Here is a 23,414-nt window from a genome sequence, read left to right as displayed (position 1 = left end):
CAGGTCATCCGCAAAGGCCGTTATTTCAAAAATATTATCTCCTACCCCCACCCCCTTTATCTGCTACAATATACCTCATCAAAACAAATAATACGGGGGATAAGGGACATTCCTGGCGGGTTCCCCTGTTTTTGACAAAGTCTCCTGATCTTCTTCCATTGCCAAATATAGTGAACATATCGTGTCCACAAACCGCCCAAATGGATGACGAGTCCTTTTCGACGCTCATTTCTAGTTAGTTTAGCTGTATGAATCTATTTTTGAAAGTAGGGTATATTTTTTAAATTCCTCCTTTTCTGTGTTAAATTAATAATTGCTATTATTGCTTTGCATTCTTTAGAGGTGGGTACATTTTTATCACAAGTTCACCCTAGCTACCCTGAATAATTTGGTAGGAATAGAGAGCTCAGTGGTCTCATGGATGCTATGAGTTCAATTTTGGTCATTATCACAAAAATGATATACTGGAATTAGAAAAGGTTCAAAGAAGAGCAACCAAAATGATAAAGGGGATGGAACTCCTCTCGTATGAGGAAAGGCTAAAGAGGGGTTTCTTTATCCTGGAAACGAGACAACTGAGGGGGGAGATATGATCAAGGTGTACAAAATCCTGAGTGGTGTAAAACGAGTAAAAGTTAACTGATTTTTTATTCTTTCAAAAAGGACAAAGGGGACATGGGAATACTTTTAAACCAAATAAGCGAAAATATTTTTTCACTCAACGAATAGTTAAGCTCTGGAACTCTTTGCCAGAGGATGTGGTAACAGCGGTTAGCGTATCTGGATTTAAAAAAAGATTTGAACAAGTTCCTGGAGGAAAAGTCCACAGTCTGCTATTGAGACAGACATGATGGAAACCACTGCTTGCCCTGGAATTGGTAGCATGGAATGTTGCTACTATTTGGGTTTCTGTCTGGTACTTGTGACCTGGCACTGCTGGAAACAGGATACTGGGCTAGATGGCTATTCTTATGTTCTTATGATGTTTAGGAAAAGAACTTTATGGCATAATCACATTAAACCTAGGAATCTGCAGGAGCTTAGAAGAGAGGTTAGCTAAGGAGAGACAGAAGAAAGGTTTAAAACGAGTGTGAAGAAGGTAAAGCATCACTGTGTCTCATAAAACAAGCTAAATCAAGTCTTCATCCACTGCAGCGTTAACCACATGATGCTGGAGATGTGGAATAACACAAGTGAGTTCCCAGAGGAATTAGACAACGCAGAGAAGGTAGATCAAAGTCAGGTTCAGTGTTGGGGAACAGACCCGCCCTTGATGCATTCTCCCAAGTACCCACTGCTTTGTTCCTCTCTGATATAGCAGGTCAACTGATAGGGACCCGTAGTGTCTGACCCCATCTGGCAACCTTTAACTATTTACTCACCATTTGGAGATAAAGTAACAGCAGGCATCGAGTGCATACTTGGCTCTGCTATGTATTTAAAATCCACTGGAATGTCCCTGCAAAAACACAAGTAAGAAGAAATGAGAAATGTAATACATAAAAAGGGAAGGAGATTTGTCATATCGTACTGTGATGCTTTGAGCTCAGCTTTTCTTGACAGGCAACTAGGTACTACTACTACTTAACATTTATAAAGCGGTACCAGAGTTACGCAGCGCTGTACAATTTAACACAGAGGACAGTTCCTGCTCGAAGGAGCTTACAATCTAAAGGACAAAAAATGCAGTCAGTCAATCAAAATTGAGGCAGTCTAGATTTCCTGGATAGAGGTACAATGGTTAGGTGCCGAAGGTGACATTGAAGAGGTGGGCTTTGAGCAAGGATTTGAAGATGGGCAGGGAGGGGGCTTGGCGTATGGGCTCAGGGAGTTTATTCCAAGCATAGGGTGAGGTGAGGCAGAAAGGGCGGAGCCTGGAGTTGGCGGTGGTGGAGAAGGGTACTGAGAGGAGGGATTTGTTCTGTGAGAATGAGAATAAGTAGAGACCAAAAAAAAGGGAGAACACCCCAGGAACATGCAGATGACGGTCTGACTGAGTTGAAGTCCAGAGGAGCAGGAGGAAGTGCTAGGTGGTTGCTTTTTGATTTATCTATGTGCAGACCTGCCACTGTTGGGAATCCAGGGGTAAAAGAAAGACTTCCTCACATTTCCTCTGCACTCTCCCGTTCAGAGCAGGAATGCTGTTCCTGGACAGTACCATTTTCTTAAGCCATGGAGCTGTTTGCTGAACTTAAACGAAACAGCCACAATATTGGTTGCGTCCAGGTGATTCTTAGGGTGCTGAGCAGCTTCTACCACATAGGACCAGGGACGAAGTAGCAGAAAGGAAGCCTAAAGAACTGAGACGGAGGAGAGAGGAGGGTGAATGTGTGTGAACAAAAGGCATCAAACCAGGAGTAGCCCTAAGGGTTAAGTACAGTGGACTGAGAACAAGGGGAGCCGGGGAAAATTCCCATTGTGGCTCCTTGAGACATGAGGCAACCACTTAACCCTCCCTTCATTGTCCCAGGTAGATTGTGAGCCCACTAGAGACAGAGAAAGCAACAGTATGTAATATGGTACCGGAAGATTGGAGGGTGGCCAAAGTAACACCGACTTTTAAAAAAAGGTTCCAGAGGAGATCCGGGAAATTATAGACCAGTGAGTCTGATGTCGGTGCCGGGCAAAATGGTAGAGACTATTATTAAGAACAAAATTACAGAGCATATTCAAAAGCATGGATTAATGAGACAAAGTCAACATGGATTTAGTGAAGGGAAATCTTGCCTCACCAATCTACTACATTTCTTTGAAGGGGTGAACAAACAAGTGGATAAAGGTGTATCTGGATTTTCAGAAGGCGTTTGACAAAGTACCTCATGAAAGGCTCCATGGAGAGTCATGGGATAGGAGGTAGTGTTCTATTGTGGATTAAAAACTGGTTAAAAGATAGAAAACAGAGAGTGGGGTTAAATGGTCAGTATTCTCAATGGAGAAGGGTAGTTAGTGGGTTCCTCAGGGGTCTGTGCTGGGAACGCTGCTTTTTAACATATTTATAAATGACCTAGAGATGGGAGTAACTAGTGAGGTAATTAAATTTGCTGATGACACAAAGTTATTCAAAGTCATTAAATCACGGGAAGATTGTGAAAAATTACAAGAGGACCTTACGAGTCTAAATGGCAGATGACGTTTAATGTGAGCAAGTGCAAAGTGATGCATGTGGGAAAGAGGAACCCGAATTATAGCTACTTCATGCACGGTTCCACGTTAGGAGTCACGGACCAAGAAAGGGATCTAGGTGTCGTCGTTGGTGATACGTTGAAACCTTCTGCTCAGTGTGCTGCTGCGGCTAAGAAAGCAAATAGAATGTTAGGTATTATTAGGAAAGGAATGGAAAACAAAAATGAGGATGTTATAATGCCTTTGTATCGCTCCATGGTGCGACCGCACCTCGAATATTGTGTTCAATTCTGGTCGCAGTATTTCAAAAAAGATACAGTGGAATTAGAAAAGGTGCAGAGAAGGGCGACGAACATGATAAAGGGGATGGGAAGACTTCCCTATGAGGAAAGGCTAAAGCAGCTAGGGCTCTTCAGCATGGAGAAAAGGTGGCTGAGGGGGAATATGATAGAGGTCTATAAAATAATGAGTGGAGTTGAACAAGTAGATGTGAAGCGTCTGTTCACGCTTTCCAAAATTACTAGGACTAGGGGGCATGCGATGAAGCTACAATGTAGTAAATTTAAAACGAATCGGAGAAAATTTTTCTTCACTCAACGTGTAATTAAACTCTGGATTTTGTTGCCAGAGAATGTGGTAAAGGCAGTTAGTTTAGTGGAGTTTAAAAAAGGTTTGGACGGCTTCCTAAAGGAAAAGTCCATAGACCGTTATTAAATGGACTTGGGGAAAATCCACTATTTCTGGGATAAGCAGTATAAAATGTTTTGTACTTTTTGGGGATCTTGCCAGGTATTTGTGATCTGGATTGGCCACTGTTGGGCTTGATGGACCTTTGGTCTTTCCCGGTATGGCAATACTTATGTATGTACTTATGTACAAGTTGCTCTCTCTCTCTTGGGAACTTTGTGTTCACGTAAATAAGATTTTGAATCTTCTTACTGTAAATTCAAAGAGAACCTCAAGCGTTTCTATTTCACCCCTTCCTGATTATTTTAGACAAAAGAGAAAGTGGATGGAATTTGATATACTGTCTTTCTGGGGTTACAATCAAAGCAGTTTACTTATTATATACAGGTACTTATTTTGTACCTGGGGCAATGGTAAATCAGTTTCCTATCCCACTATTACCTCACAGTTCTAAGCGGGTTAAGATTTTTAAGAAGCCAGTTTCATTTAACTGAGAAGAAGGGCCACAATAATAGATTTGATAATTTAAAAAAATATATATTAACTAAAGTAAAAAAATAAATTACTAATTTCAACAATTAGGATGAGATACATATTTCTGAAACAGGAGGGTTTTCAAATTTTTCCTAAAAATCTGAGAGGAATTGAAAATAGATGCGATCATAGTCCATAATCTTGAACTTGAAATGCCAATCCTAATTCAAAGAGATAAGTACATAAGTACATAAGTAGTGCCATACTGGGAAAGACCAAAGGTCCATCTAGCCCAGCATCCTGTCACCGACAGTGGCCAATCCAGGTCAAGGGCACCTGGCACGCTCCCCTAACGTAAAAACATTCCAGACAAGTTATACCTAAAAATGCGGAATTTTTCCAAGTCCATTTAATAGCGGTCTATGGACTTGTCCTTTAGGAATCTATCTAACCCCTTTTTAAACTCCGTCAAGCTAACCGCCCGTACCACGTTCTCCGGCAATGAATTCCAGAGTCTAATTACACGTTGGGTGAAGAAAAATTTTCTCCGATTCGTTTTAAATTTACCACACTGTAGCTTCAACTCATGCCCTCTAGTCCTAGTATTTTTGGATAGCGTGAACAGTCGCTTCACATCCACCCGATCCATTCCACTCATTATTTTATACACTTCTATCATATCTCCCCTCAGCCGTCTCTTCTCCAAGCTGAAAAGCCCTAGCCTTCTCAGCCTCTCTTCATAGGAAAGTCGTCCCATCCCCACTATCATTTTCGTCGCCCTTCGCTGTACCTTTTCCAATTCTACTATATCTTTTTTGAGATACGGAGCCCAGTACTGAACACAATACTCCAGGTGCGGTCGCACCATGGAGCGATACAACGGCATTATAACATCCGCACACCTGGACTCCATACCCTTCTTAATAACACCCAACATTCTATTCGCTTTCCTAGCCGCAGCAGCACACTGAGCAGAAGGTTTCAGCGTATCATCGACGACGACACCCAGATCCCTTTCTTGATCCGTAACTCCTAACGCGGAACCTTGCAAGACGTAGCTATAATTCGGGTTCCTCTTACCCACATGCATCACTTTGCACTTGTCAACATTGAACTTCATCTGCCACTTGCACGCCCATTCTCCCAGTCTCGCAAGGTCCTCCTGTAATCGTTCACATTCCTCCTGCGACTTGACGACCCTGAATAATTTTGTGTCATCGGCGAATTTAATTACCTCACTAGTTATTCCCATCTCTAGGTCATTTATAAATACATTAAAAAGCAACGGACCCAGCACAGACCCCTGCGGGACCCCACTAACTACCCTCCTCCACTGAGAATACTGGCCACGCAATCCTACTCTCTGCTTCCTATCTTTCAACCAGTTCTTAATCCATAATAATACCCTACCTCCGATTCCATGACTCTGCAATTTCTTCAGGAGTCTTTCGTGCGGCACTTTGTCAAACGCCTTCTGAAAATCCAGATATACAATATCAACCGGCTCCCCATTGTCCACATGTTTGCTTACCCCCTCAAAAAAATGCATTAGATTGGTGAGGCAAGACTTCCCTTCACTAAATCCGTGCTGACTTTGTCTCATCAGTCCATGTTTTTGTATATGCTCTGCAATTTTATTCTTAATAATAGCCTCCACCATCTTGCCCGGCACCGACGTCAGACTCACCGGTCTATAATTTCCCGGATCTCCTCTGGAACCTTTCTTAAAAATCGGAGTAACATTGGCTACCCTCCAGTCTTCCGGTATTACACTCGATTTTAGGGACAGATTGCATATTTCTAACAGTAGCTCCGCAAGTTCATTTTTTAGTTCTATGTAATCTCTTTTTCCCTTTTGATGATGGGAAAGAATAAACTACAGTACCATTGCGTCTTGTTGTCAAAGCATAAGTAAATATAAAATGTAGAAATGAGTAACCTGGTGCCAAGCCATGTAGAAGTTTAAAGAGAAAACACGCCAGTTTGAAATAAATTCTGGCCTCAATAGGCAGCCAGTGTAATGTTAAATAGCTGGAAGCAATTCTATCAAATCTGGACAATCCAAAAATCATTCATCTGCAGTCTCCTTACCAAACTTCTATTACATCCTAAATAACCAGATTACAGTAATCCAACTGAGAAATTATAAGAGACCGAACCAGGATTCCAAACTGATCTTGTTCAAAATAGCTATGCATGCATCTCAATTTTTTCAACGGGAAAAAACCATTTCTTCGCTACTGAATGGAGGGTTAAGTGACTTGTCCAGAGTCATAAGGAGCCGCAGTGGAAATTGAATCCAATTCCCTAAGTTCTCAGGCCACTGCACTAATCATTAGGCTACTCCTCCTTTGCTCTTTGCATAAATTTTATCCAGCTGCTGGAAAGCAGGATTCTGTGAATGACAAAGGCTTCTGAGCAGACTATAAGACAGACTGGACAGAGCATGACCTGAGGAACAGTTAAAAAATAAAACTCTGTCAGTACTTAAGTATGTAAGATGTGACTTACTGGGTCATACCGAGGTCCAATGAGCCCTGTATATTGTTTCCAAAAATACCTGGCTCAGTACAAACCCACTGCAGCATCAACAAATCTATACCCCCAAAAGTAGACCTAGCATCTGGGAATGCACTCAATGGCACGTCAAACAAATTTAGGGCTGGTTCTGGCTCCTCAGACCAGTTGTGGATGCTGCAGAGGCATAGCCGTAATTCTGGTACGGGCAAGGAGAGTGCCTTCACCAGCAAAACAGTGACACCTAGTGACCACACTCAGAATGCACATGCACCAGACTCCAGAAGAGACCATGATTTGAAACTTTCTGATCCATTGGCTCAGCCAATGACTGTTACCATGATGCTGGGAATAAACTGAGTGGTTGGGTAGGTAGGTGGGGGGACTGTTCATGAAAAAAGCAGATGAGAAAGCCGGGAAAAATGAAATGGCTTCAAAGCCCATAAAAGGATGGTCCCAGCTGACATGGAAGAAACCGATGGACCAAAAAATACAAAGAAATACTAAGGAAAGTGATAAAATCTCACAGCTACATTCTGCAACTGTAATAAGGGAACACACAACACTCTTACACTTTCACTCTGAAAGAACCCTACTGGAGTTCTTTCATTTCAAACTCTCCTAAGGTCGCCCAAATCGACATAATCGAAAGCCGATTTTGGGTGTCCTCAACTGCTTTCCGTCGCAGGGATGACCAAAGTTCAAGGGGGCGTGTCGGCAGTGTACCGAAGGCACACAGGGGTGTGGTAAACATATGGGCATCCTCGGCCAATAATGGAAAAAAGAAGGGCGTCCCTCACAAGCATTTGGTCGACCTAAATTTCATGATTTGGGCGTCCTCGACTGTATTATCGAACAGAGAACTTTTATTTGCCCCTCTCTATAGTTAAAAACAAAACAAAACATACTATCCAGAGGTTTGAGACATCAGCCAGTGTTCTTTCTAACACACCCGATGTTTCAGCAACGTGTCCCACTGAGGCCCGAAACTTACCATTCCCAGACTCTCAAACTCTTGTCATCCGACGTACTGACAAATCGTCTGTTCTCATCCACAAACGTGATGGTATTGACAGCTCCCAGGTGCCTATCATACTCCTGAACTATTTCCCCACTTCGAATATCCCACTGCAAATGAACAGAAACAAACAGTCATGTTTAGAGCGGCAAAGGCGATTGGTTAGGAAAAAGAGCGAGACTAAACGGAGAGAAATGGATAGCAGAGTGTCCCAGGGATACATACAGAGACGAATGACTGATAACATTTACATATATCTGAAAAGGCAGGAATGAGCGAGACCATGAGAAAAAGTATCCAAAATTGTTTTAAAAAAATAGTGAGTGTACAATATTAGAGGACCACATTGTGAGACTGGGGAATTGGGCACTTAAAATGGTAGATAAAACCAAGCAGCAGGCTGATATCCAGGAGAGCCAGATTCAGGTAAACGCCCTCCCGGAACAGAAAATCACCCACTCTACATCACTTTTGGGATTGTAGTTGGTATATAAGAAACTAGCTAGCTTAAATGCACACATTAAAAATATGAGATGATGGATCAGGATTCTCAATTTAATTATTTCCCTTTACAAATCCGAGATAAGCGACTTACAATTCAGATACAGTAGGTAGTTTCTCTGCCAAAGAGTTTACAATCTAAGTTTCAGCTAAGGCAATGGAGGGTGACGTGATTTACCCAAGGTCACAAGAAGCTTCAGTGGGATCTGAACACCCAACTCCCCTAGTTCTCTGCATTTCAACCACTAGGCTACCCCTCTGTGCAAAGTGATGCAGATAAGGAAAACAATGCTGGGTTCCAGATATAATGGTGGGTTTCCGATTAGCAGTCCTGTAATCACTAGGGACAATAAATCAAAATCCTGAGCTGAGTTTGCAGGGACAGTCAAAACAGCGATGAGAATGTTAGATGGAGATTACAATGCCTCTGTATTGATCCACGGTGTGACTGCATTTTAAGAGTTGTGTGCACTTCTGTCAACCTTGCTGTGGAAGACGGTTCCCGATCACTGCTCGTTCCAGGGGAGATCCGGGAAATTATAGACTGGTGAGTCTGACGTCGGTGCCGGGGAAAATAGTAGAGGCTATTATCAAAAACAAAATTACAGAGTACATCCAAAGACACGGATTACTGAGACCGAGTCAGCACGGCTTTTGTGTGGGGAAATCTTGCCTGACCAATTTACTTCAATTCTTTGAAGGAGTAAACAAACATGTGGACAAAGGAGAACCGGTTGATATTGTGTATCTGGATTTTCAAAAGGCGTTTGACAAGGTACCTCATGAAAGGCTACAGAGGAAATTGGAGGGTCATGGGATAGGAGGAAAAGTCATATTGTGGATTAAAAACTGGTTGAAGGATAGGAAACAGAGAGTAGGGTTAAATGGGCAGTATTCACAATGGAGAAGGGTAGTTAGTGGGGTTCCTCAGGGGTCTGTGCTAGGACCGCTGCTTTTTAATATATTTACAAATGATTTAGAGATGGGAGTAACTAGCGAGGTAATTAAATTTGCTGATGACACAAAGTTATTCAAAGTCGTTAATTCGTGACAGGATTGTGAAAAATTACAGAAGGACCTTACGAGACTGGGAGACTGGGCGGCTAAATGGCAGATGACGTTTAATGTGAGCAAGTGCAAGGTGATGCACGTGGGAAAAAAGAACCCGAATTATAGCTACGTCATGCAAAGTTCCACGTTAGGAGTTACGGACCAAGAAAGGGATCTGGGTGTCGTCGTCGATAATACACTGAAACCTTCTGCTCAGTGTGCTGCTGCGGCTCGGAAAGCAAATAGAATGTTGGGTATTATTAGAAAGGTATGGAAAACAGGTGTGAGGATGTTTTAATGCCATTGTATCGCTCCATGGTGCGACCGCACCTTGAGTATTGTGTTCAATTCTGGTCACCGCATCTCAAGAAAGATATAGTAGAATTGGAAAAGGTGCAGCGAAGGGCGACTAAAATGATAGTGGGGATGGGACGACTTCCCTATGAAGAAAGATTAAGGAGGCTAGGGCTATACAGCTTGGAGAAGAGACGGCTGAGGGGAGACATGATAGAAGTATATAAAATAATGAGTGGAGTGGAACAGGTGGATGTGAAGCTTCTGTTCACGCTTTCCAAAAATACTAGGACTAGGGGGCATGCGATGAAACTACAGTGTAGTAAATTTAAAACAAATCGGAGAAAATTTTTCTTCACCCAACGTGTAATTAAACTCTGGAATTCGTTGCCGGAGAAAGTGGTGAAGGCAGTTAGCTTAGCAGAGTTTAAAAAGGGGTTGGACGGTTTCCTAAAGGACAAGTCCATAAACCGCTACTAAACAGACTTGGAAAACTCCAAAATTCCAGGAATAACATGTATAGAATGTTTGTACGTTTGGGAAGCTTGCCAGGTGCCCTTGGCCTGGATTGGCCGTTGTCGTGGACAGGATACTGGGCTCGATGGACCCTTGGTCTTTTCCCAGTGTGGCATTACTTATGTACTTACGTCTCAAATACAAAATCCTCATTCTAGCTCATTAGGCACTTTTCACCGATAACCGTTCCTACTTGGCAAACTTGCTAACCCCCTATACACCACCTGGTTCCTTTGATCATTCCAAACCATTCCACACTCTCTCCCACTGCCATCTTGTTTTCACCTTGACATCTCCAGGGACACTGCCTTTTTGTTATCTTGACCCATAGCTATGGAATTCCCTTCCCCTACACATTAAACTTTTATCTTTATACTCCATTTCAATCCAAAGTGAAAACCTGGCTATTCCAGTCGACCTTTGGCACAATCCCAGGCAATGCTCCCCAAGTCTGTTTTATCCTTCCTTAACCTTTGTCCTTTTCTTCTACCCCCTCACAATCCCCTTTCCCTTTTCACTACTCTCCCTTTATTTTTTTTGTCGACTTCTCCCTTCTGTCCGTTTTCTTTTGTAAACTTTGTTGGCTCCTGGGCATCTACAGTGATATATCAGGAACTTGCAATAAAGAGGAATCCTCTAAGGAGAAAAGCTAAATAGAAGAGGTAACTAAGAGGGAATATTGCAGAGGTTTATAATATCATGAGGTAAACAGGGAACGATTATTTATTTCTTGAAATTGCACTAGGACTAAGGGAAACATCATGAGAGACTAACAGAAAATGTAAAACAAACTGGAGAAAACATTTTTATACACAATCAAGCTGTGAAATTTATCAGTGGATGTAATCAAGACATCCAACATAACTGAGTTAAAAAAGGGGCTTGGCAAGTTCTTGGAGGAAGAATCCATGAACAATTATGACTCCCACAGACTTGGGGAAAGCCACTGCTTATCCCTGTAAGTCAGCAACGAGAAACGGGTTTTGGGGATCTACCAGGTACTTCTTGGTGGCTCAGACTGACCACTGCCAGAAGCAGGATACTAAGGGGGTGGGGGGGGGGGGGGGGGGGAAATGTTTCGACAGACCCTTGAACTGACATGGCACATTTTACATTCTGATGCAATATTTATTATACATCAGTTTTTAGGTGTCCCAGACTCACTTGTACAATTTTCTTGTCAGACATTCCTGCCACAAAGAGATTCTGTTTGTCTTCATCTGGGTTGAACTTGACGCAATATGGTACCTTTCGATTTGTGAACTTCGTAATACATTGACCTGGAAGAAAGCACCACCAAATCAACACATCAATCCTGTTTCACCACAATGTTCACATCACAGTCCCTGCCTAGTTTCATTCTTGCAATGTAATTCACTACCGAGGATGCTACCAAAACCCTTACCCACACCCTTATCACCTCTCGCCTAGACTACTGCAATTTGCTTCTCGCTGGTCTCCCGCTCAGCCATCTATCTCCTCTTCAATCTGTCCAAAACTCTGCTGCGCGTCTTATATTCCGCCAGAGTCGCTATACTCACGTTAGCCCTCTCCTCAAGTCGCTTCACTGGCTCCCTATCTGCTTCCGCATACGGTTCAAACTTCTCCTTTTGACCTACAAGTGCATCCACTCCGCAGCTCCTCAGTACCTTTCCGCTCTCATCTCTCCCTACACTCCTCCCCGTGAACTCCGTTCGCTGGGTAAATGTCTCCTGTCGTCCCCCTTCTCCCCCTCTGCTAACTCCCGGCTCCGTTCCTTCTATCTCGCTGCTCCCTATGCCTGGAATAGACTCCCTGAGCCAGTACGTCAGGCTCAGTCTCTGGCTGTCTTCAAGTCTAGGCTTAAAGCCCACCTCTTTGCTACTGCTTTCGACTCCTAACCATGACTCTCTTACTCAACATCCTCACTTATCACACCTACCACTGCAATTTCCCCACCCCTAGCTGTCTGTTCGTCTGTCCAATTTAGATTGTAAGCTCTGTTGAGCAGGGACTGTCTTTTCATGTTAATTTGTACAGCGCTGCGTAAGTCTAGTAGCGCTATAGAAATGTTTAATAGTGGTAGTAGTAGTAGTACCTGGAAGACCAAAAGGTTGTCCCAGAAATAATTCCACCCAATCTTAATCATGTACCATGTACAGAGGTGTTTCTACGGTTTATGGAGATTTATCATGATGGCCATATGAGTTCTTACTGGGGCTGAAAATAGCCAAATTATGATCAGGCAATTTTCAGAAAAACTGACTTGGTGGGTTTTTTAAATACATTATCAGTCCCTCAAGAAAGGCATGAGAATCAGTCACCCACGTGCTGAAATTTCCGTTACAAGCTGAAAATAACACAGAAAGGAAACTGTAGAAGGGTTGGGGAGAAGTTGCCTCATTCACTAATGGAAACAGAATGGTTTCTGACATTTTCCCTAAAATCTGTGAAGGAGAAGTTCTCAGGTTTGGACTTTCTCCATTCTCTTGGAGCAGAAGGATCCATGGTAAACCCAATAGATTCCTTATTTTCAGGATCCAGACACTTATATTCAGATACTAAGTCAAAAAAGAATTTGGGTGGCTCTGCAATGCCTTGCAAAGACATTATTCCTCTGTACATTTTTCATATTCTACAAAGAAATCTGATTCAAAATGCTGTAAAGTACGCGTTTCATTGATCTATACAACGTAAACTGTACTTTTTTATTTTCTATTTCAAGTTTATTAGAAAAAGCAAAGCAACAGTGAAAACAGAGAACATTCACAGGTGAACATACACTGTACTTTTAATGTGAAATCAGGAGAGAAATAGAAAAATAATTTAAAAAGTAAATAAGATTTGGGGTGTTGGCTAGTTGATGTGGGGAAGGGTCATAGGAATCAGGAAGATTTGGGGGTACTGGGGCTGTCTATACTGGATATTGTTACGTGGAATTGTCTGCTTGAAGAATAAAAAACAACAACCCAAGAAATCTTGATTGCTTAAGTGTTCATAGCCTATACCCTTGGTGGAAGCCCTTTTGCAATTATAACAGCCACTGATCGTGTAGGTCTTTATCTGCCATCATTTACTATGTTATTATCTTACGACGAGTTGTTTAGGATTTGTCTCTATCAACTTTGCAAAGCAAGGTGGTGCAGTATTTGCCCATTGCTCTTTCAGGTTGGCTGGGGGTCATCTGTAGTCCACAATCAAGTCTTGACCTAGATTTTCTGTTGGATGTAGGTCTGTATTGACTGGGCCACTGAAGGACATTCACTTTCTTGCAGAGCCACTATTGCTGTTCCTACTTTATGATTAGTATCATTGTACTGCTCAAAGGTGATCTTCTCTCCAATTCCATGACTATTGAAGATTGGAACAGGTCTTGTTCCAGAATTTACCTGCACTTTGCACCAAGACATCAGCTATTTGATCTTCACAACTTCTCTTTCCACATAATGCTGCTCTCACCACTGAGGTTTAAGCAGGGTGTTGCGCTGTGTTGCGTTTGTTTTATGCTATACACATTGGTCAACACTGAAACCATTAAGTTCCACTTTGGTCTCAAAACCTGATACGATTTTTCAGATAAAAAGCCCTGAAACCATTGTAAGACACTACCTGTTAAAGTCCAGTCACTCAAAATTTGTAATAAAAAATCATGATCTACAAGGTCAAAGGCGTTTGATAGATCAAACTGCATCACCACCATCTGTTGTCTCCGACTCAACAAGGATTTACCATGTTACAAAAGTGAGCACAGAACTGTTTCTATGCTGTACTCCTTCCGCAAATCCTATTGGGAGGCACGGAAGACATTAAATTTACCCAAATAAGTCTCCAACTGATTTCCCACCCATTCCTCAATTATCTTTGTAAATAGAGGAACGGAGGCAACCAGTCTGTGATTAGTTACCTCTTGAATTCCAACCTTTCTATTCTTTAAAATAGGGGTTAGAATTATGTCACCCTTAGTGACAAGGAAGTTGCCCAACATCAATGCATGATTTAGCCAATCGGTCAATGCATAAAGCAAAGATGAAGAGGCTACACGCTAAGTAAGGAAAACAAGCATCTAATGCAAGATATGATTTTGCATACTTCCTCATCAAATAACTGACCTCATCCATTGCAGCTACAGGGAATGTACTCCAAATTCTGTCCAATGGTTATGTGCTTTAATGAATCACTGACCCCTCTATTCAAATATTAAAGTTAATCTGTAAGTTGAAATCTTCAAGCAACAGAACCTCCCCTTTCATTCCCATCTTACGGATATCTTCAATCAGATCTTTGTCCAGCTTCTCATTTGTGCCGGAGGTCTATAGGCACCTATATAGGTATAAATCTCATCTTCTCTTTCCAGGCCAATGCACATTGTTTCCTTTTTTCCCCAGGTTCCTTGCAGTTCAGTCGCTTTAATATTGTTTTTCTACATACAGCACTACTCTTTCACCCCTTCAGCCCTCCCTATCCTTCCTAAAAAGATTATACCCTGGAAATCACTGAACCATGTCTCTATAATAGAAATGATATCCAAGCCTGCCTCAAACATCAGGGCTTGCAAATCCTGAACCTTTTTACTTAGACTGTGAACATTTGTGCTTATTGCTTTCCAACTGTTGCTGAGTGAGTTGTTTAGATATTATTTATTTTATATTAACGTTGCCTTCCCTATGGTGTAATGCTTTTGCTGGGAGTAATTTCCTGATTTCCCTTGCTTCCTTTTTTTTGTCACCTCCACTCTCTAGTTTCAATAAAATATACTGTCTGAATTTCTCATCAAATATAATTTTTCCTGCTCAGAAAGATATAGAGCTATAAGGAAATATTTGAAACCATCAATTTTTAGGCTTTTTGTTCAATCTCCGATTCTACTGAGATTGGAATATTGCAATATTGTTTTTGTTGCTTGCTCTAAATCTCTTAATCAATTGCAAATAGCTCAAACTCAGCGGTTCAGTTGATTTATAGTTTACATAGATATGACTATCAAAGCTTTTTTACTCTATGATGCACTGGCTTCCCATAGAAGCTCAAATACAATTTAAAGTAGGTATAATCGTTTTTAAGGCACTGGTTGGAGATGCTCCTTTTTATCAGTCTGAATTACTGTCTCGCACACTCTTATCACCTCTCACTTAGACTATTGCAACTTGCTTCTCACAGGGCTCCCACTTAGCCATCTCTCTCCTCTTCAATACATAGTAACATAGTAGATGACGGCAGAAAAAGACCTGCACGGTCTATCCAGTCTGCCCAACAAGACAACTCATATGTGCTACTTTTTGTGTATACCCTACTTTGATTTGTACCTGTGCTCTTCAGGGCACAGACCGTACAAGTCTGCCCAGCACTATCCCCGCCTCCCAACCACCAGCCCCGCCTCCCACCACCGGCTCTGGCACAGACCGTATAAGTCTGCCCAGCACTATCCCCGCCTCCCAACCACCAGCCCCGCCTCCCACCACCGGCTCTTGCAAAAAGTATTAGGGAAGATTCAAGATCCACTGGTTTTAAAAGTCTTAAATATGTTACCTTAAGAACTGGTTTAAAGACAGAAAACAAACAGTAGGGTTAAATGGTCAGTATTCTCAATAGAGAAGAGGAGATGGTGGGGTCCCCCAGGGGTCTATGCTGGGACAGCTGCTTTTTAACATATTTATAAATGATCTAGAGATTGGAATAACTAGTGAGGTAATTAAATTTGCTTGTGACAGAAAATTATTAAATCACAAGAGGATTATGAAAAATTGCAAAAGGACCTTACGAGACTGGGCATCCAAATGGCAGAAGACATTTAATGTGAGCAAGTGCAAAGTGAAGCATGTGGGAAAGAGGAACCAAACGACAGCTATGTGATACGAGGTTCCACATTAGGAGTCTCCAACCAAGAAAAAGATTTAGGTGTCATCGTTGACGGTACATTGAAACCCTCTGCTCAGTGTTTAGTGGTGGCAAAGAAAGCAAATAGAATGTTAGGTATTATTAGGAAAAGAATGGAAAACAAAAATGAGGACGTTATAATGCCTTTGTGCTCTACTGTGCAACCGCACCTTGAATACTGTGTGCAATTCTGGTCACCGCACCTCAAAAAAATATAGCGCAATTAGAAAACGTACAGAGAAGGGTGACGAAAATGATAAAGGAGGGGGTGAGGTGGCACGATTTCCCTAAGAGGAAAGATTAAAGGGACTAGGGCTCTTCAGCTTGTAGAAGAGAAGGCTGAGAGGAGACATGATAGAGGTCTATAAAATACTGAATAGAGTGGAGGATGTGGTAAGTGTTTAGTGTATCTGGGTTTAAAAAAGGTTTAGACAAATTTTTGGAGGAAAAGTTATTGATAGACATGGAGGAAGCCAATACTTGTCGTGAGATTAGTAGCACGGAATGTTGATACTATTTGGGTTTCTGCCACGTACTTGTAACCTGGATTGGCTGCTAGTGGAAGCAGGATACTGGACTAGATGGACCATTGGTTTGATGCAGTATGGCTATTATGTTCTTAACGGGTAGATGTGAATTGCTCGTTTGCAGAAATATCAGGACAAGGGGCACACAATAAAGCTATTAAGTAGTAAACTTAAAACAAATTGGAGAAAATATTTCTTCACTCAATGGGTAATTAAAGTCTGGAATTTATTGCCAGAGAATGTGGTAAAACCATTAGCAGGGTTTAAAAAACGTTTGGATATATTCTAAAAGAAACTTCTATAAGCTTATTTCTAGGATAAGCAGCAAAAAATCTGTTTTACTGTTCTGCGATCTTGCTAGATACTTGTTACCTGGATTAGCCACTGTTGGAAACAGGGTACTGGGCTTGATGGAGCTTCAGTCTGTCCCAGTATGGCAACACCTGTGTTCTTCATATAACCACACAGCCACACTTCTCTTCACCACATTGAACTCTCTCCTCAAGGTGCCCCCTCCCCCAACTCCCCCTTCATTATCTCCTCAGACCCTTGCAGAATTCTTTCACAAGGTTCAAAAGATAAACCTTGCTTTCTCTACCTCACCAGCTCTCCCTCCACTAGTCCGTTCCCCTCTCTCTCCTTCCCCTCATCACCTTTCCTCCTTTCCTGAAGTTACTATTGAGGAAACTACACTTCTCCTTTCTTCCTCAAAATGTACCACCTGTTCCTCTGATCCCATTCCCACCCACCTTCTTAATGCCATCTCTCCTGCTCTTATTCCTTTTATCTGTCACATTCTCAACCTCTCACTTTCCACTGTGACTGTCCCTGCTGCCTTTAAACATGCTGTGGTCACACCTCTCCTTAAGAAGCCTTCACTTGACCCTACTTGTCCCTCTAATTACCGACCCATCTCCCTCCTTCCTTTTCTCTCCAAATTACTTGAGCGTGCTGTTCACCGCCGCTGCCTTGATTTTCTCTCCTCACATGCTATTCTTGACTCACTACAATCTGGTTTTCGCCCTCTCCATTCAACCGAAACTGCGCTTACTAAAGTCTCCAATGACCTATTACTGGCTAAATCCAGAGGTCAATATTCCATCCTCATTCTTCTTGATCTTTCCGCTGCTTTTGACACTGTCAATCACAGCATACTTCTCGATACCCTGTCCTCACTTGGATTCCAGGGCTCTGTCCTTTCCTGGTTCTCTTCCTACCTCTCCCTCCGCACCTTTAGTGTTCACTCTGGTGGATCCTCTTCTACTTCTATCCCTCTGCCTGTCGGCGTACCTCGGGGTTCTGTTCTTGGTCCCCTCCTCTTTTCTATCTACACTTCTTCCCTTGGTTCATTAATCTCATCCCATGGCTTTTCCTACCATCTCTATGCTGATGACTCCCAAATCTACCTTTCTACCCCTGATATCTCACCTTGCATCCAAACCAAAGTTTCAGCGTGCTTGTCTGACATTGCTGCCTGGATGTCTCAACGCCGCCTGAAATTAAATATGACCAAAACCGAGCTTCTCATTTTCCCCCCCAAACCCACCTCCCCGCTCCCCCCGTTTTCTATTTCTGTTGATGGCTCTCTCATTCTCCCTGTCTCCTCAGCTCGAAACCTTGGGGTCATCTTTGACTCTTCTCTCTCCTTCTCTGCTCATATCCAGCAGACCGCCAAGACCTGTCGTTTCTTTCATTACAACATCCGTAAAATCCGCCCCTTTCTTTCCGAGCACTCTACCAAAACCCTCATCCACACCCTTGTCACCTCTCGTTTAGACTACTGCAATCTGCTTCTTGCTGGCCTCCCACTTTAGTCACCTCTCCCCTCTCCAGTCGGTTCAAAACTCTGCTGCCCGTCTCATCTTCCGCCAGGGTCGCTTTACTCATACTACCCCTCTCCTCAAGACCCTTCACTGGCTCCCTATCCGTTTTCGCATCCTGTTCAAACTTCTTCTACTAACCTATAAATGTACTCACTCTGCTGCTCCCCAGTATCTCTCCACACTCATCCTTCCCTACACCCCTTCCCGTGCACTCCGCTCCATGGATAAATCCTTCTTATCTGTTCCCTTCACCACTACTGCCAACTCCAGACTTCGCGCCTTCTGTCTCGCTGCACCCTACGCCTGGAATAAACTTCCTGAGCCCCTACGTCTTGCCCCATCCTTGGCCACCTTTAAATCTAGACTGAAAGCCCACCTCTTTAACATTGCTTTTGACTCGTAACCACTCGCCTCCACCTACCCTCCTCTCTTCCTTCCCGTTCACATTAATTGATTTGATTTGCCTACTTTATTTATTTTTTGTCTATTAGATTGTAAGCTCTTTGAGCAGGGACTGTCTTTCTTCTATGTTTGTGCAGCGCTGCGTATGCCTTGTAGCGCTATAGAAATGCTAAATAGTAGTAGTAGTAGTAGTAATTTCGAGTTCTGAGTGTCCCCACCATACTCTGATACTACGTCACCACCGACTCAGAGGGAGTCATGTCCCTTAACCCCATGCTATGACCCTAGGTCAGTACCGACTCAGAGCTCAGTCCCCCCCCCCCCCCCATGCTATGATACTACATCAGTAGTAACACCATGCTATGACACTGGTTTGAAGGACAGAGTTCTCCATAGGAAGTCACCACATCTATCTGCATCCAGCTTTCCTTGGACCAGACATGATTTAATGCAGTGTCTAAGGTCCTGCGTGATTAGGGTGTGTGGTGGTACAGCTGCAGATATCTTCACACTTATACCTGTTTCAGAGTCCCAGAGTTTCAGATACCGATCATACGCTGCACTGAGAAACTGAGCCCCGGTGTTATTGAAACAGACGTCTCGCACAGCCTTATTGTGCCCTGCAAGACAAAGAAAGGCCAGCACTTATCTCTACAGACCAGGTAACCCCCCAAGGCAACAGTCCCTCCTCCACATATCCCAGTATAGCTACTCTTATGCTCTTAATCACAGATAGTACAGAGCTGATCCCAATAAAATGAACATTGCAAATACATCGTTACATGAGTGAAAATAAATTAGCTCTGAATCTAGGTAAAACTGAAATTATGTTGGTTCGATGTGGGGATCATGATGCATCTTTTCCTCCAGTGAGATTCCGAGATTGTGATATGTATTTATTAGGATTTATTTACCGTCTTTTTGAAGGAATTCACTCAAGGCAGTGTAGATTAAGAATAAGTCAAACATAAGTAATTGACAATTACAACAGTAAAAATAATCAAATACAAAACATGGCATAGTAATACTACATTATAATGTCAACACAATATGCAATAAAACATTTTAATAGCACAGAGTGTAAGCAAAGATGAAACATATCTAGATAGAGTAACAGGGGTAAGAAAATAAGGGGACTAATTTAAAGAAAGTTGCAAATAGGGTTAGAAAGGTGATTGAATATTATCTTAGCTAGGGTAGGAGTAAATAAACACATCCTGCTACAGTATGTGCAGCCGTGTCTCTTGGGTTCTGTCTCTCACTGGATTTACAGTTGAATTTGCAGGTGCCCAGACGGGGGCAGGCCCAGGAGGAAAGGAGAGACGCGAAGACTGGGCGAAGAGGGGGGGAGTGGCGGCGTCGACCTCAGGGGGGGCGGGGCAGGAGGATGGCGGGAGGCGGAGCTGGGAAAGAGAGGAAGAGAGGAAGGGAGGGGGGCCGGGGCAGCCTTAATTTTTGTTTTGATGCAGGGGGAAGCGGGGAGCAGAGCGAACTCGGGCGGGGGGGGGGGGGGCGGCAAGGCATCCGTGAAGGACGCTCCTGACGAGCGCATTTGCCCCCTCCCAAGCTTGCCATCCTATAAGGTTTGTTTGTTTTTTGTTTTTCCAAGCCCGCACAGCCACAACGAGAGGTCCAGACCTCTCGTTAGATTTCACGGCGTTTCGTTCGGTTTTCCTGCGTTAAACCAATCGGAAAAGGTTAGTGCATCTCGTTACAATAGGGTTTCTACACGAATTGCTCATCTGCATTCCGTTTTCGTTAGCTGCTACTGTCATCGGAAAATGGCCTTTAGTGCATGCAACGGTTAAAAAATTCTTTGTTAAAGGCTCGTTTAAGGCTCGTTAAAGTTTAGTGCATCTGGCCCTCAATCAGGTATGGACGTTATTCAAAAATATCACTGTGGAAGCCCAGTCCAGACGCATTCCACGTATTTGCAAAGGTGGAAAGAAGAGAAAACGACAGTCAGCGTGGTTAAAAGGTGAAGTAAAAGAGGCTATTACACCCAAAAGATTGTCCTTCAAAGAATGAGAAAAGGATTCAAAGAAAATAAGAAAAAACCATAAGCATTGGCAAGTCAGATGCAAAGCTTTAATAAAGAAGGCTAAAAGAGAGTATGAAGAAAAACTTACTGCAGAGGCTAAAACTCACAGTAACAATTTTTTCAGGTACATCGGAAGCAGAAAGCCTGCAAAGGAATTAGATCACAAAGGACCAAAAGGGGAGCTCAGGGAGGACAAGGTCATAGTGGAGAAACTGAATGACTTCTTTGCTTCACTCTTTACAGAAGATGTAAGAGATCTACTTACATAAGTACATAAGTAGTGCCATACTGGGAAAGACCAAAGGTCCATCTAGCCCAGCATCCTGTCACCGACAGTGGCCAATCCAGGTCAAGGGCACCTGGCACGCTCCCCAAACGTAAAAACATTCCAGACAAGTTATACCTAAAAATGCGGAATTTTTCCAAGTCCATTTAATAGCGGTCTATGGACTTGTCCTTTAGGAATCTATCTAACCCCTTTTTAAACTCCGTCAAGCTAACCGCCCGTACCACGTTCTCCGGCAACGAATTCCAGAGTCTAATTACACGTTGGGTGAAGAAAAATTTTCTCCGATTCGTTTTAAATTTACCACACTGTAGCTTCAACTCATGCCCTCTAGTCCTAGTATTTTTGGATAGCGTGAACAGTCGCTTCACATCCACCCGATCCATTCCACTCATTATTTTATACACTTCTATCATATCTCCCCTCAGCCGTCTCTTCTCCAAGCTGAAAAGCCCTAGCCTTCTCAGCCTCTCTTCATAGGAAAGTCGTCCCATCCCCACTATCATTTTCGTCGCCCTTCGCTGTACCTTTTCCAATTCTACTATATCTTTTTTGAGATACGGAGACCAGTACTGAACACAATACTCCAGGTGCGGTCGCACCATGGAGCGATACAACGGCATTATAACATCCGCACACCTGGACTCCATACCCTTCCTAATAACACCCAACATTCTATTCGCTTTCCTAGCCGCAGCAGCACACTGAGCAGAAGGTTTCAGCGACGGAAATGTATCGGAAATGGGTTTTCAAGGGTGATGATGCGGAGGAACTGAAAGAAATCTCAGTGAACCTGGAAGATGTACTGAGCCAAACTGACAAACTAGAGTAGTAAATCACCTGGACCGGATGGCATATATCCAAGGGTACTCAAAGAACTCAAGAATGAAATTGCTGATCTGCTGTTAGTAATATGTAACCCGTCGTTAAAATCATCCATAGTACCCGAAGATTGGAGGGTGGCCAATGTGACACTGATTTTTAAAAAGGGTTCTAGGGGTGATCCAGGAAATTACAGACCTGACTCGGTGCCAGGCAAAATAGTGGAAACTATTATAAAGAATAAAATTACAGAACACGTAGACAAACATGGTTTAATGGGACAGAGTCAGCATTGGCTCAGCCGAAGGAAGTCTTGGCTCACCAATTTGCTTCATTTCTTTGAAGGATGAATAAACATGTGGATAAAGGTGAACCGGTTGATGTAGTGTACCTAGATTTTCAGAAAGTATTTGATAAAGTTTCTCATGAGAGATTCCTGAGAAAATTAAAGAGTCATGGGATAGGAGGCAAGGTTCTGGTGTGGATTAGGAATTGGTTATTGGACAGAAAATGGAGGGTAGGGTTAAATGGTCATTTCTCTCAATGGAGAAGAGTGAACAGTGGAGTGCCATAAGGATCTGTATTGGGGCCGATGCTATTTAATATATTTATAAATAATATGGAAATCGGAACAAGCGAGGTGATTAAATTTGCAGATGATAAAAAACTGGGCATCAAAATGGCAGAGGAAATTTAATGTGGACAAATGCAAGGTGATGCTATTCTTTGGGGTTCTACATGCCACGATTTGTGTTTCTGCCAGGTATTTGTGACCTGGCTTGGCCACTGTTTGGAAAACAGGACACTGGGCTAGATGGACTATTGGTCTGACCCAGTGTGGCTACTCTTACGTTCTTATGCTGATATTTGAGTGTTTTATTATGGTCATGCTTTCACTATGATAGAAATATCCAGTTTACACTTGCTGAACACAATCTTGGGTGAATTTCTTCAAAAAAGGGGGAGGTGTGTGTAAATAAATCCTTTAAAAAAGGGGGAGGTGGGTGTAAATAAATCCTAAGAATAAACATAGAACTGAAGGAACCCTCCCTCCCAGATAAGCAGCATGGGAAAGAAAGAGAAAATTACATGGCACCAACCACAAGGAGCAAAAAAAACCCCAAAAACTATTACCTATAAATGTTCTCAAACACCTCCGCTCCTGATATACCTCCCAAAGCTGCAAATACAAATGGAAAGAAGGAACTTCATCAGCATGCATACTTTATGCATTATTATATTTCAGTAACCCAGCAAATGCTGAAGTGGTCCACTCAGTCTCCCAGGGTTTTAATTCCCCTACCCCCTGCCACTCCAACCATCTGAAAGTTGCAACTACTGCTCTGTGCAGGTTACCCCCCTTTTCCACGACTTCTTAGAAGGACAAAAATGTAATTACACTCCTGTTTTTAGCTAAGGCACTCCATCCTCTTGCCATTTACGCATCCTCCGTGTTTATTTCATACTTTTTTCAATTCTA

General features: G+C 42.7%; 1 protein-coding gene across 1 annotated transcript in view; it reads right to left on the bottom strand.

The window, feature by feature from the left end:
- The window catches only part of LOC115467334 (pre-mRNA-processing factor 17-like), a 143,500-nt gene that overhangs the window by 22,859 nt on the left and 97,227 nt on the right, over positions 1 to 23,414 (bottom strand). Inside the window, exons 9-13 of the mRNA XM_030199205.1 lie at positions 23,069 to 23,114; positions 19,304 to 19,405; positions 11,345 to 11,460; positions 7,796 to 7,929; positions 1,383 to 1,459 (exon numbers count right to left, since the gene is read on the bottom strand). Coding sequence (XP_030055065.1) covers positions 1,383 to 1,459; positions 7,796 to 7,929; positions 11,345 to 11,460; positions 19,304 to 19,405; positions 23,069 to 23,114 — 475 coding nt within the window. The remainder of the gene's footprint in view (positions 1 to 1,382; positions 1,460 to 7,795; positions 7,930 to 11,344; positions 11,461 to 19,303; positions 19,406 to 23,068; positions 23,115 to 23,414) is intronic.

The sequence above is a fragment of the Microcaecilia unicolor genome, chromosome 3, assembly GCF_901765095.1.
Source record: "Microcaecilia unicolor chromosome 3, aMicUni1.1, whole genome shotgun sequence".
NCBI lineage: Eukaryota > Metazoa > Chordata > Amphibia > Gymnophiona > Siphonopidae > Microcaecilia > Microcaecilia unicolor.
Note: the sequence above shows the minus strand (reverse complement) of the source record. Positions and strands in the feature narration are given on the sequence as shown.